Source organism: Teleopsis dalmanni, chromosome 1 (assembly GCF_002237135.1).
Source record: "Teleopsis dalmanni isolate 2A chromosome 1, ASM223713v2, whole genome shotgun sequence".
Taxonomy (NCBI): Eukaryota; Metazoa; Arthropoda; class Insecta; order Diptera; family Diopsidae; genus Teleopsis; species Teleopsis dalmanni.
Genome location: NC_051846.1, coordinates 189920699 through 189935508, shown reverse-complemented (window position 1 = coordinate 189935508; position 14810 = coordinate 189920699). Strand labels below are relative to the sequence as shown.

Sequence of the window (14810 nt, the reverse complement as noted above, 5' to 3'; positions counted from 1 at the left end):
TTTGCTTTTAGGTCAAACTGATAATATAACCAAAAATAAATGACCAAGAAGAGGAAAAAGAAACAAAATTTAAAAAAATAATTTAATAAAAAGAAAACGTGGCAACAATTCACAGACGCGCTTCCTTGATTCGTCTTATAAGTCAGATTGTTGTGCTTTTTCTTCTTCCTCTTCAAGATATTCGATTCCTGGCCAACCAACATGACAACGAGTCTTAGGTTTTCGCAAGAATGAGATAAATTTCATACATAAGCTCAGTTGGAAAGTCGTGATAGCATTTTTGTATTTCAATTTGTTTCTTGAGTGTTATTATAGATTATCTGTTTAAATAATATTAAAGATTATGGATTAAATTATGTTAAGTTCATGTAAAATAAACCTCCGTGTCAATGCTGGAATATTGCTAAAGTTTTCAATTTATGAAAATATTATAGAAATATAGAGTAAAAGTATGAAATTTTATTTTATATTAAATTCGGTTTAACATAAGATATTAATTTTGTTTAAGCAATGCATGTTTAATGCAGGTAAGTCAGCTTAGTTCTTACAAATTATGTTGCAGATAGTTGTATAATACAATATTCTAAATTGATTACTAGAAATTTAGATATGTGACCACACATGTGCAGTTAGAATACCCTTGTGCCGCTTATGCACCTACGGAATAGGCTCCTGGGAATGTATATTCGTACGAAAGAGGCAATAAATCTCTGTAAAGTAGGTTCTATACTACTTTTTATTGACGCAAAAGGGCTTAGAGACTTACTCTAAACTCAGAAGGACGCACAATAAACCCAACGGTCGCAGTGCCACATCCACAACAATAGTAATAATAATAATAGATATATGGCCATGTATAATAATTACTACAACTTAAAACTCAAAATGTAATAATTAATTAAATAATGTTAATTTAGAGTATTTGTAGTTCACTTTTTAATTAATTTTAATTGATAAAAAGACTGTAGTGTAAAAAGCTTATAGATTAGTTTTTATTTCTGTTTTTATTATTATTAGTACTCAATATAACTATCGCCAAAGTTTTGCCAAAGTATATACTTTATACATGTAAATGTAGTTTAGGTTAGCTTATACCGGCGATCCCAAGGGATAAACTTAAGCCTAAAAGCCCATTATGTTACAGGAAAACCAAAAACTCTAGAGTTAGAACCACTAAGAATCTTTCGCAAAACGGAGTATTATTACAATTGCTCTTGAAAACGTATAAGACTGTTGATCTATACAGGAACCTGTATTAATAAAAATTAAAATTATATTATATTACAAAATGTGGTTAATTGGCTTTTCTTGGGTGTTCCAACCCAAATACATCTCACCATTGACCATATTAACACCATCAATATAACAATAGAATAGTTTGAGTATAATAGCACTCTGTACCTTATATCTTGTCAATTTAGATCAAGAGGAACCAGATTAGCAGATTAGAGTTGATTTAAATATAAATCTCAAAACTATATTGGTTTTTAAGGGTCACCTTCTCATAGGACGGTAAGTAATTTTCTACAGATCACGCAGATGATATCACAGGTATTCTAGATATGTTTTAGATCAGTAAAATAATTCTCCAGATCCAGATGGTTATATATGGGCTTAATGTTAGAATATGTTAGACAATATGTAAAGCCTTTAATTCAACTAAATACTCTTATATGTTATATTTTGATCATTCCTATGTTCAGGTAGTAATAAAACAAACTCAAGAAGATTTAAATTAAAAATGTTAAGTGAAAAGGATCGACATTATATTTGACTACTTATTTCGGTTAAATGAAAAGTATCCTTCATCTATCATGTTATAAAAAAATATAATATTAGTATTAATCTCAATTTAGTTGATTGGTTAAATTCAATTTATTTGAAAAATAAAAAATTGTTATATAGTTTCATAAAATTGTTAAAATTAAATAATAGAGATAATTTGCATCATTAAAGCTAATAAATTTTAAAAAAACTAACCAAATACTATACATAAAATTAGAACATATTACTATCGAGAATAAAAAATGTTGGTCAAGAACACTTCGTGTAAATTTATTATTTAAGTAAATCGATTATAATTAATACAGTTGGCAACATCAAAACCAATTTAATAAATTAAGTAATTAAAAATCTAATTTATCTGACTAATTTAACTATTTTTAATTCAAATTAGTTTCAATCTGATTGCAATTCATCAATGTAATTTTTTAGGTTTTTAATAGTTTCTAGTAATTCATTTTGCTTTAAGCATTTGGCTTTTTTCTTGTCAACGCACTTCATCTCGTTTTTGTCGAAACGTTCATCATCATCGCACTGCAAACGCTCAAATTCATTTTTGTCAGATTTGTCTATGCACTTATAATAGTATTTACAATCTTTATAGTCCGGGTAGATATCATCTTCTTTACATTGTAGACCATCCAGTTTTCTTACAAGTTCCTTGAGAATTTTCTTATTTTCTTGAATTTTTCTTTCCTCATTATTCGTACTCTCGCTTTCATCGGCTTTCTTTGCTTTAGTCTCTTCAATTAATTTTTTTAAAACAGTTACAACTGTGGGTGTTGCTGGCTTCTGTTTTTCAGGTACTGGTCTTAAAACTGGAGTTTCTTGTGTGAGGACATCCTGTTCGCTCTGAGCACTCTGCGTACTTTGCGCACTTTGTTCGCTATCATCGCCTTCATTGAGATTTTGTGTTGGAATTTTATTGACGCTAATAGGTCCCTGCGGTGGTTTGACTAATGGTACAGATGGTAATTGTGGTAAGGACATGTCGACACGTCCACGCGCAAGACCTGCTCCAATATATGGGTATGCGTTTTTATTAGGCCTAAATGGAGTATATGGTCTCATGTTCTTTATTTTCTGAATATGTTTGGCATTATTAAGTGTATCTATAATCCGGCGAGCTGCCACGTTTGAATATATCGGATAATTTGAATAAGGTAGTCTTGGTTTATTGGAATTTCCTAATACAATCGGTCTGCTTGGAACCGGATAGGAAAATGCAGTATTTGGACGATTTGGTCTACCATAAAATCCAGATGAACCTGATGGTGGTGGTCTGGCAGCAAATATAGGTTTAAGTGCGGCCGCTGCAAGAATTGAAAGTGCTATATCTGCTGGTACACGTGAACCACCTGGATAACTAAAAACTGAGTTCGGTGGAACTGGAGCACCAGTAGTTGCTGGATCAATTGCAGCTGAAGCAGCAACGTTTGCGGGCACAGCGGAGTCATCTGATGAAGCAGCTGTCGAATCCACTGGAGCGAGTGCAGAGTCAACTGGACCTGAAACAGGATTGACTGCAGCAGCTGAGTCATCAACAGTGGCTGTAGAATCTGCTGGAGCAGCCGCTGGATCTGTTGCAGCAGGCACTGTAGCAACCGTAGGATCTGCTGATGCGGTAGCTGGATCTGTAGGAGCAGCTACTGGGTCAACCGGTGCAACTGAAGGATCAACAGCGGCTGTGGGATCTACTGGAGATGCTGTATCGTCTGATGTTGTTGTGTCAACTGGAGCTGAGGAGCTTGGAGAAGATGCTGTCGAATCAACTGGAGCTAGCGCAGGGTCAACTGGACCTGAAACAGGATCAACAGGAGCAGCTGCAGGGTCAGTAGCGGCGGGAGCATCTACTGGAGCTCCTGCTGGGGCTGCTGCTGGATCAGCTGGAGCAGCTACTGGGTCAACTGGTGCAACTGAAGGATCAACAGCGGCTGTGGAATCTACTGGAGCTGCCGTATCGTCAGAGGTTGTTGTGTCAAGTGGACCTTAGGGGTTTGGAGGTCCAGCTGTTGGATCAACTGGAGCATGTGCTGGGTCTGCTGGGGCTGCTGTAGGATCAACAGGAGCAGCTGCAGGGTCAGTAGCGGCGGGAACATCTACTGGAGCTCCTACTGGAGTTGCTGCTGGATCAGCTGGAGCAGCTACTGGGTCAACCGGTGCAACTGAAGGATCAACAGCGGCTGTGGGATCTACTGGAGCTGCCGTATCGTCTGATGTTGTTGTGTCAACTGGAGCTGAGGAGCTTGGAGAAGCAGCTGTTGAATCAACTGGAGCTGCAGCTGGATCAGCTGAAGCAGCTGCTGAGTCAACCGGTCCAACTGAAGGATCAACAGCGGCTGTGGGATCTACTGGAGCTGCCGCATCATCTGATGTTGTCGAATCAACTGGAGCGAGTGCAGGGTCAACTGGACCAGTTACAGGATCAACAGGAGCAGCTGCAGGGTCAGTAGCGGCGGGAGCATCTACTGGAGCTCCTGCTGGGGCTGCTGCTGGATCAGCTGGAGCAGCTACTGGGTCAACCGGTGCAACTGAAGGATCAACAGCGGCTGTGGGATCTACTGGAGCTGCAGCATCGTCTGATGTTGTTGTGTCAACTGGAGCTGAGGAGCTTGGAGAAGCAGCTGTTGAATCAACTGGAGCGAGTGCAGGGTCAACTGGACCTGAAATAGGATCAACAGGAGCAGCTGCAGGGTCAACTGGACCAGTTACAGGATCAACAGGAGCAGCTGCAGGGTCAGTAGCGGCGGGAGCATCTACTGGAGCTCCTGCTGGGGTGCTGCTGGATCAGCTGGAGCAGCTACTGGGTCAACCGGTGTAACTGCAGGATCAACCGCGGCTGTAGGATCTACTGGAGCTGCAGCATCGCCTGATGTTGTTGTGTCAACTGGAGCTGAGGAGGTTGGAGAAGCAGCTGTCGAATCAACTGGAGCTAGCGCAGGGTCAACTGGACCAGTTACAGGATCAACAGGAGCAGCTGCAGGATCAGTAGCGGCGGGAGCATCTACTGGAGCTCCTGCTGGGGCTGCTGCTGGATCAGCTGGAGCAGCTGCTGGGTCAACCGGTGTAACTGCAGGATCAACCGCGGCTGTAGGATCTACTGGAGCTGCAGCATCGCCTGATGTTGTTGTGTCAACTGGAGCTGAGGAGGTTGGAGAAGCAGCTGTCGAATCAACTGGAGCTAGCGCAGGGTCAACTGGACCAGTTACAGGATCAACAGGAGCAGCTGCAGGATCAGTAGCGGCGGGAGCATCTACTGGAGCTCCTGCTGGGGCTGCTGCTGGATCAGCTGGAGCAGCTGCTGGGTCAACCGGTGTAACTGCAGGATCAACCGCGGCTGTAGGATCTACTGGAGCTGCAGCATCGCCTGATGTTGTTGTGTCAACTGGAGCTGAGGAGGTTGGAGAAGCAGCTGTCGAATCAACTGGAGCTAGCGCAGGGTCAACTGGACCAGTTACAGGATCAACAGGAGCAGCTGCAGGATCAGTAGCGGCGGGAGCATCTACTGGAGCTCCTACTGGAGCTGCTGCTGGATCAGCTGAAGCAGCTAGTGGGTCAACCGGTGCAACTGAAGGATCAACAGCGGCTGTGGGATCTACTGGAGCTGCCGCATCGTCTGATGTTGTTGTGTCAACTGGAGCTGAGGAGCTTGGAGAAGCAGCTGTCGAATCAACTGGGGCGAGTGCAGGATCAACTGGAGCGAGTGCAGGATCAATAGGAGCAGCTGCGGGATCAGTAGCGGCGGGAGCATCTACTGGAGCTCCTGCTGGGGCTGCTGCTGGATCAGCTGAAGCAGCTAGTGGGTCAACCGGTGCAACTGAAGGATCAACAGCTGCTGTAGGATCTACTGGAGCTGCAGCATCGTCTGATGTTGTTGCGTCAACTGGAGCTGAGGAGCTTGGAGAAGCAGCTGTTGAATCAACTGGAGCGAGTGCAGGGTCAACTGGACCTGAAATAGGATCAACAGGAGCAGCTGTAGGGTCAGTAGCGGCGGGAACATCTACTGGAGCTCCTGCTGGGGCTGCTGCTGGATCAGCTGGAGCAGCTAGTGGGTCAACCGGTGCAACTGAAGGATCAACCGCGGCTGTAGGATCTACTGGAGCTGCAGCATCGTCTGATGTTGTTGTGTCAACTGGAGCTGAGGAGGTTGGAGAAGCAACTGTTGAATCAACTGGAGCTAGCGCAGGGTCAACTGGACCAGTTACAGGATCAACAGGAGCAGCTGCAGGATCAGTAGCGGCGGGAGCATCTACTGGAGCTGCTGCTGGATCAGCTGGAGCAGCTAGTGGGTCAACCGGTGCAACTGAAGGATCAACAGCGGCTGTAGGATCCACTGGAGCTGAAGCATCGTCTGATGTTGTTGTGTCAACTAGAGCTGAGGAGCTTGGAGAAGCAGCTGTTGAATCAACTGGAGCGAGTGCAGGGTCAACTGGACCTGAAATAGGATCAACAGGAGCAGCTGCAGGATCAGTAGCGGCGGGAGCATCTACTGGAGTTCCTGCCGGGGCTGCTGCTGGATCAGCTGGAGCAGCTACTGGGTCAACCGGTGCAACTGAAGGATCAACAGCGGCTGTAGGATCTACTGGAGCTGCAGCATCGTCTGATGTTGTTGTGTCAACTGGAGCTGAGGAGCTTGGAGATGCAGATGTTGAATCAACTGGAGCGAGTGCAGGATCAACAGGAGCGAGTGCAGGATCAACTGGAGCAAGTGGAGGATCAACTGGACCAGTTACAGGGTCAGCAGGAGCAGCTGCAGGATCAGCAGAGGCGGTAGCATCTACTGGAGCTCCTGCTGGTACCGGTGCTGGATCAGCTGGAGCAGGTATTTGGTCAACCGGTGCAATTGAAGGATCAACAGCGGCTGTCGGATCTACTGGAGCTGCCGTATCGTCTGATGTTGTTGTGTCAACTGGAGCTGAGGAGGTTGGAGAAGCAGCTGTTAAATCAACTGGAGCTGCAGCTGGATCAGCTGGAGCAGCTACTGGGTCAATCGGTGCAACTGAAGGATCAACAGCGGCTGTGTCAACTGGAGCTGAGGAGCTTGGAGAAGCAGCTGTCGAATCAACTGGAGCGAGTGCAGGATCAACTGGAGCGAGTGCAGGATCAATTGGAGCGAGTGGAGGATCAACTGGACCAGTTACAGGATCAACAGGAGCAGCTGCAGGATCAGTAGCGGCGGGAGCATCTACTGGAGCTGCTGCTGGATCAGCTGAAGCAGCTAGTGGGTCACCTGGAGCAACTGAAGGATCAACAGCGACTGTAGAATCTACTAGAGCTGTACCATCGTCTGATGTTGTTATGTTAACTGAAGCTGAGGAGCTTGTAGAAGCAGCTGTCGAATCAACTGAGGCGAGCGCAGGGTCAACTGAGGAGACTACGGCATCCACAGAGGCAGTAGGATCTATTGGAGTAGCTGCTGGATCTGCAGGAGCGGCAGCTGGTTCAACGGCAGCAAGTGTAGGATCTCCTGAAGCAGATGCAGGATCAGCTGTTGCTGAGGTATCTGCAGAAAGTATAACATCAACTGGAATTACAATGTCATCTTGGGCTACCGCGTCAGTCGGGGACGCTATTTCTGTAGGAATGGTTGATTCGGCAGTAGCTGCTACATCCACTGAAATTGCAATATTATCTTGTACCGTTGTGTCTACTGGGACACCAGCATCAACTTGAGGTACTGGATCTACAAGTACTATGTCATCTGCTGGAACCAATGCTTCTACTGCAATTGCAGTATCAGTATTTGATTGAATGGCAGGATCTACTGATACGGCAGGATCTGCTGACACTGCAGGATCTACTGATACTGCAGGATCAACTGCCACTGCAGGATCTACTGATACTGCAGGATCAACTGCCACTGCAGGATCTGCTGAGGCGGCTACATCTGTTGGAACGACTGCGGTATCTGCTGCTGCGATATCAACTTGAAGTGTTATGTCACTGGGCGCAGCAACGTCTACTGGAACTGCTGGTTTTGTTGGAACTGCTACATCCACTAATGGAACTGGATCTATTAAAGTTGCTACATCATCTATTGCAGATAATGCGAAATCTAGTGGAGCGGCAGCAACTGCAGGCCCCTCTGTTATGGGATCAGATTTTATTATGAATTCTGGTTCCGGTACTGATAGAACTGGTTCAACTGATATTGATACCGATTTTGGTTCTGTTGGTGGTATAGAGGAATCAGAAACTGCAATGCTGACTGGGCTTATGGGTGATCCTGTTGCTAATGCGCCAAACTGTAAGTACAGAATATTCACATAATGATTTCATCAAATATCAAGCAAACACAGTGCTTGGAAAGTGTCATTTAAATCTAAGGTTAAACTGAAGTTAATATTTTATTACACAATATTATTTTCCTGTACATTATTATTGTATCCACAAGATATCAAAAAACAAAAATGATTTTATAATACAATTTTTTTATTTAAATTTTTTTGTTAAAACTTGCATAGTTTGCCGATGATGTGCTGTTTTCGTACGTTTCAATTTGAATCCACGAAAGTATCACAAGTAAAAGCTTGTTAGTTTTGTTAGGTTAAGTGCAGTATTTTGTTATAGTTATTATGTTAGGTACAAGATGTTTTGTTTGTTTAACACACACACACACAAATAGAAAAGAGAGCACTGATTAAAATGGCGTTTCCATGTTATTGCAAATAAAAAATTACCACTAGCAGGATAAAGAATCCGATTAATTTAGAAGTTGCCATCGTTTTCGTTCGAATGTAACTTTGTTACTGATTTCTATCTGATAATGCAAGGATGCTTTTAAAGCAAAAATTTATATTTTTCATTAAATATCTTATCTTTTGCAAGTTTGTTTTTTGATGTTGCAGTATCAATAGCTGTATTTCATGAGAGATTTTATATCTTATGCGGTATATAAGATAAACAAGATAAAATAATTATGTTCAATTTTCTTTTTTTGTGTTTGGATTAAGTCTCATTTAAATATAATCGTGCGTGGAATATGATTCATTCATTCATAATTGTTTTTATTGCATTTTCTTACTTATAAGAATTCAATAGAACGAAGTATGTTGTTCTTTAGATATTTCTTTTTTTACGTCATTAACTTTGATTAACATCATTATTATGTTTGTCTTAGAGTTTTATGAATGAAATCGTTACGCTTTGATGTGTTAAAAAAAAAATTGTAGTGAAGCTTTTTATTCACACAATTTAATATAGAACATATTATTTAGTGATTTCTACAGAATTTTTTTTTCACTTATATTGTGTACTTTAAGTGCAGTTAGGGTACACTTTTGTCTTTTAATTTTTGATTTATTTCATATTTTTAGCACAGTTAGCCATCACTTTATTTTATAAACTGTACATATATAAAATATAAAAATATATGGGACTAAACTTAATTATAAATTAAAGATATTTTCCATTTTAATTTTAAAAACTTTAGCAAATACTATTGTAGACACAATAGTGATATGTGAAAAATAGTGATTTTGTAAAGAAAATTTCAGTAAATAATAAGTCTTAAGATAAATACTTCCTTTCAAGGAAAACTAATACAATTAAGTTGGAGATTTAAAGTCAAATATACTTGGTTCTTTATTCCAAAAAGGTCTTGCCCACGGATAAACGCCCGCTAATGTATCAGGAAATAGATAAACAGACAAATAGAGCTCCAATCAACATAAGTTCTAACAGATCGTACTAATCTTCAAGACTGTCAAAATTTGTTCTGGAATATATTTTGCTTCTGTCACTTTCCAATAATCTGTGGAATATTCTTATAGAATATTCGAACATTACCTTGTATGCAAGTTTTTGTTGTTATATGTAATTATTTTATATAAAACAAAACAAAAATATAATAATACATTCAGCACAAAGTTGTCGGATTTTTAATAATATTTTTGATATAATAGTGTCGTTTGAGATTAATTTAAAATCTAACAAACAATGAATTATTTCAACTATATATCATCTATATTTCAATATATAAATTTAATTTGATAAAAGTATGCTCTCAAAATTAAAGATTTAGAAGCAATATAAGAAATTAGTAATGTATGTTTTTTAGTATTTTAATTTTAAAACTGACTCACTACTTAAATTGCAGAAAGTCAATGACTCTGTCTGGATAGCCATAAGTATGTTTTCTGACATGGCTGGTCTTACCATTAAAAAAAGATTATATTCTTTACTGCTCACGTGGGTAAATAATAAGTCACTTGATAAGTCCGTAGCACAATCAATAAAACAACAACTTTTTGGCAAAATTCAAAATTATTCATCAAGGTAGTTTCCTTCAAAAGTAATACAATCCTTCTAGGACTTCTCTAAGTTTTTCTCTATTGTAGAATAGTTATTGTAAAGTAATTGTAGAATAATTTTTGGCCTTGAAATTTGCCTGCTAATATATCATCCTTCGGATTTATTAGCCGATGTGTTAATAAAATATTTGATCACGATTGTGTAAGACAAGAGAAGAACTGACTAAGTGATAGTCACTAACCTATCTAACCTAACCTGATCTATACTACAATTTAGAAGTTTTTTAGAAGTCACCAACCAATCTAACCTAACCTGACCTATACTTAGAAGTTTTTTATTTTTTAACTTGAATATCGGTGTTACCAAATAAATATATGTATATAACAGAATATTTTATACATATATGTGCATTTAAATTAAATATATATTATATTATAACTCCTAATATTTCTGTTTTTATATTTTTACGTTTTTTTTACTTATTTACTTATTTTTTTTTTATTTAATATTTTTTATATTTAATTTTTAAAATTGTTTGGATACCATAATGAGTTCGCATTTCCTTTCGCACTATCAGAATTCATTTATAATATAAACAACGGCATTTGAGTTTACTACCGGAAATACTTTCTCCAAAACTAAATTAAAATAAATGCTAAAATATTTACAAGTGTGCAGTTCTATTTAGTATATTTATTTAGTGTTTCAGTATAAAACAAAAGTTCAATGATTTAAATTTATTTTCCATACATACGAGTTTGTTTGCACACCGCTTTTTAAATACGTATAAATTTTAATTATATTTGCTTATATTTCAGATAAGCCATGAATCGAAAAGATAATGAGCAAAACTCATTTAAATATAGTACATACGAGTATGGTATATAACATACAATAGAATTTTATGTAGATATATCTGTAATAATTTTCAATGTGTTTTCAAGCGTGTTATGAATATATGGCAAAGATAAAATTGTTATTAGAAATCAAATAGCAAAATAAGTTTAAAAAAAGTTGCAAATGAGCTGCAAATATTATTTGTTACAAAGTTTTTCATTTACAAAATAAATTAATAATAAATTTAATTGTTACTTTTGTAAACAATTGATAATAAATGATATATAATAGGAAAAAATATTCACGACATTTGTTTACATGAGGTACACATATAAAACTTACGAAAAGTAAATAATGAGTTAACGATATTAAAGGTTTTTTCAAGTTAGATTTGTAATTTAGATAAATCTATTAAAAATTGTTTATTTTACGCCGCCATGTGTGATAGGAAACATAAGATAAATAACTGAGATCCTTTAGAAGATTGAATCTTTAAGTGAAGTAATATATCATATTAATGAATTATTGCGGTGAATATTGGTTTATAGTTACTCTTAATTGAAACAATGATTTGGATTGATATGATCTAGTCATATATTTCACATCATGTAGTTCTGTAATAATTCCAAGCTTAGTAAAATCATAAGTTCCAAAAGGTCTTGTGTTAAAAAATCCAGCGAGTACACTGGCTGTGCTGCACATCTTGCGAAAATGGATGATAAGGATACAGCTAAAAAGATGTTGTCAACGGTATCCTCAGGGGAAACCTCAGTAGATTTCTAGGTTTGAAAGATTAAATACTGATAGATCTGTCTACGCTTAATATTTCTAATTAGCGTCAACGTTTAGAACGAAATGGTTACTGACGGTGAAATTCGAACATAACCAAAACCGATATACGATTATAATAGCTAATTAACTAAATTTATTGATTGGTCGTTATAATATCAAAAACTTGTTGTATTATGATAGTTGAATTAAAATTAAACCATATAATTGTTTTTAGCTGGTTTATGATTTTGTTCTAATAAAACATAGCATATGAATTCGTTAATAAACTTTCACAAAAAAATACAACCAGAATTTAGAATAATATAAGTCAAGTATGTCTTAGTTTCAAATGACAAGGTCATTTCAGTGCTTGCAGTCCATAACAATTAATTGCGAATAATTAAATATAATAGATATTTCCAAAAATACCACTAATAATGGCAATACTTGAAATAGTTTTATAATCAACCAAAAATTCAATTAATTGAAAATAAAATTTTTCTGTTCACTATAATCCAATATAAAACGTATAAACTAGATAGATATAGTACCGCAGATCGCAGATCTGGTGTTCTTCGCAGACCATTATTTATATGAAACTTATTTGTAATATCTATTTTTGTTAAGCAATTTTAAGTTCGATTGAAGAAATGTTGTAGATATTTAGGTATTGGGAGTGATATAAGTCTCAAATTATAGGATAGGCTTTGAACCATAGATAATTACGTAAAAAGATTAGTTACAGTATTTTATAATTTACAATTTAATGAAAAAAAAAAAATCAATATATTATTTGGAACATTGTGGATGTTAAGAACTTTACTTTATGTAAGATGAGCAAAAGATAAAGCTTCTATAAAAGTATTTTATATGTATTAAAAAAAAACTTTTCAAGTAACACATACAAAATAGAAGCATAATGTACATTAATATGTTAATCGTTTTCAATGTTAAAAAGTACCAGCTAAGAGCACTAAAGAAATCTTTCACAAAATCTTTAAATTTTTTTTTAATATTAAAAAGTGATAGTTTACAGCACTTAAAAATTTAAAAAAAAAAAAAAATTTTAATGAAAAAAACAAATATTTTAACAAAATTTATAGTATATTTATTTATAGTATAACGTATTTCATATGTTCACAAGTGACAACATTTATTTAGGTATGAATAACAACGATAAATAGTCGTGTTATCAGATCTTTTTTGCTTTTTGCACCACTTCAAATATTGTATTCAGAACTTATAATTTGATTTTTTTTTTGGTCGTCTTTTTTTTTTTGTGCTTGACTTTTTATGATTTAATGATGACATTATTTCTGCTAAAACGCCGAAATGTCACACAAAATGGTCCATCAGTTTCATTATAAATTGGCTAAAAGCTAAAATGTTCATAATTCAAGCGCACGTTGCATTTGAATTGATTAATGATGCCGCAAGGCAACAACATAATCGCTGATTCGCAATTCAATCAGGACCAAAATTCGCATCCTTAAATATACAAAATGATACGGAATTGTCGCATGCCATTGTATAGTATGTATTTTGTTGGCTTAACTTATGGCTCTTTTTGGCTGGCCATTAATCATGGCGAATATCCGGGAGGAGTGGCCAAACACATAAACATGAAATGCAAATTTCATACAATTATTATTGTAATTTATGTTTTTGAATTCAATTTCTTACGAGTGACACATAAAAAGTTCAATTATTCATTTTCGTACTTCAAAATCAAAAGAGCAATCATATATGTTATACAAAAATATTACTATTAAACCATGAATAGCGATATTGTTGTTTTGAAGTACTTTGCTTTTATGAGATAAAATTTTTATTTATTTTTTAAATAATAACTAGATAAATTAACTTAATTGCAGTCATAATATGTTTGCAGAGTCGACCAAAGGAAGTGGTTCTCCATTTATTCTTAAACAAAAAGGATGCACAAAAATGAAACAACAGATTAAATATTTTTATTGTAAAAAGAAATATTCATAATAATTATATTTGTTGACAATTGCTATATAGGTATATAAATTGATTACATATCTAGTATCAACTACTTTTTATTAGCAATTGTATTATATTAGTTATACATACCTTATTTGAAATCTGTTATTGTTACAACAATGGATGAATTTCTGGGCAAAAGAATATAGCTGTGTGCTATCGATTGAGACTAACTTAAATTTTTATTATTATTATTATAAGTTCACTTAAACGAACAAAGCCTTCAGATCTACTCCCGAATTAGTCGACTAATAATAATTTAGATTACTACTCTATTAGCACTAAGTCTTTGACAACTTAACAATTTTAAAACGTATTCTGTAATATAACAAAACTGCTTGATAGTTCTTTGTACTTGAACTAGTCCTAGTCAAATGAATATGTATTTATATTATTGTACATATTGTGTTTCAAATAATAAAAAAAGAAAAAAGTAAAATTATTATAAGTTCTTTGACAATTCTTATACAAGTACAGAGTTAATAAAATCATTACTAAATACAACGATATACACATTGACGCCCCTAGTTTGGAGCAGAGTCTGTAACACGTCTTTTCGGTATGATATTGTACAATTGTCAAGCAATTCAACGCATCCTCCTTATTATCAACTGGAAACATAGTAGTATACAAAACATAATACTTACAGTCCAACATTTTGGAATATTTATATAGTGATTCATTTCTAGCAATTTAGACAACCGTTTTTAACTGCACCAACTGGATGAAAAATTGATTGAGAGATTGGTACTTCCATTTCTAATATTAACAAATTTGACACCATTAATCTTAAAGTTGATTGATAACTTTGGTTTCAGTGTTAATTCTCGAAATTATTTGCAAAAGTTACTCCATTAGTAGCTAAGTTTTCTAGCTAACTAAGCTTTGTTTTTGGTTCATTATATTTATAAAAGTAGATATAATATCATTATAATATACAGTGATAAAATATAATGATCATAATATCATTATACCTCTCACTTGAGGATACCTTAGGTAATATTCTACGTGATGAACTACCTATTATACCTACCTAATTACATATTGTCCAGTAGATTGTATGCTCATTATTTATTGCACAGTAAGTGGGTATTGCCTAATAGATTTTCAATCTCTTCACTGGAATGTCCATTTAATATTGCTATATATCCTTCACAAGA

General features: G+C 36.2%; 2 protein-coding genes across 2 annotated transcripts; both read right to left on the bottom strand.

The window, feature by feature from the left end:
• Window positions 1-2136: 2136 nt before the first annotated feature.
• LOC119666929 (sialidase-like) lies at window positions 2137-3771 on the bottom strand (the record flags this gene model as incomplete). Its single annotated transcript, XM_038076208.1, has 1 exon — window positions 2137-3771. A coding segment is annotated over one exon (1593 nt), but the record flags the coding sequence as incomplete, so codon positions are not given.
• Window positions 3772-8571, bottom strand: LOC119666928 (nascent polypeptide-associated complex subunit alpha, muscle-specific form-like). The gene is made up of 4 exons (XM_038076207.1): window positions 8463-8571; window positions 6032-8027; window positions 4736-5545; window positions 3772-4445 (listed from the first exon to the last, which is right to left on the bottom strand). The coding sequence occupies exons 1-4, from the start codon at window positions 8502-8504 to the stop codon at window positions 3772-3774; spliced, it is 3522 nt and encodes a 1173-aa protein (XP_037932135.1). The 5' UTR covers window positions 8505-8571.
• Window positions 8572-14810: the final 6239 nt, after the last annotated feature.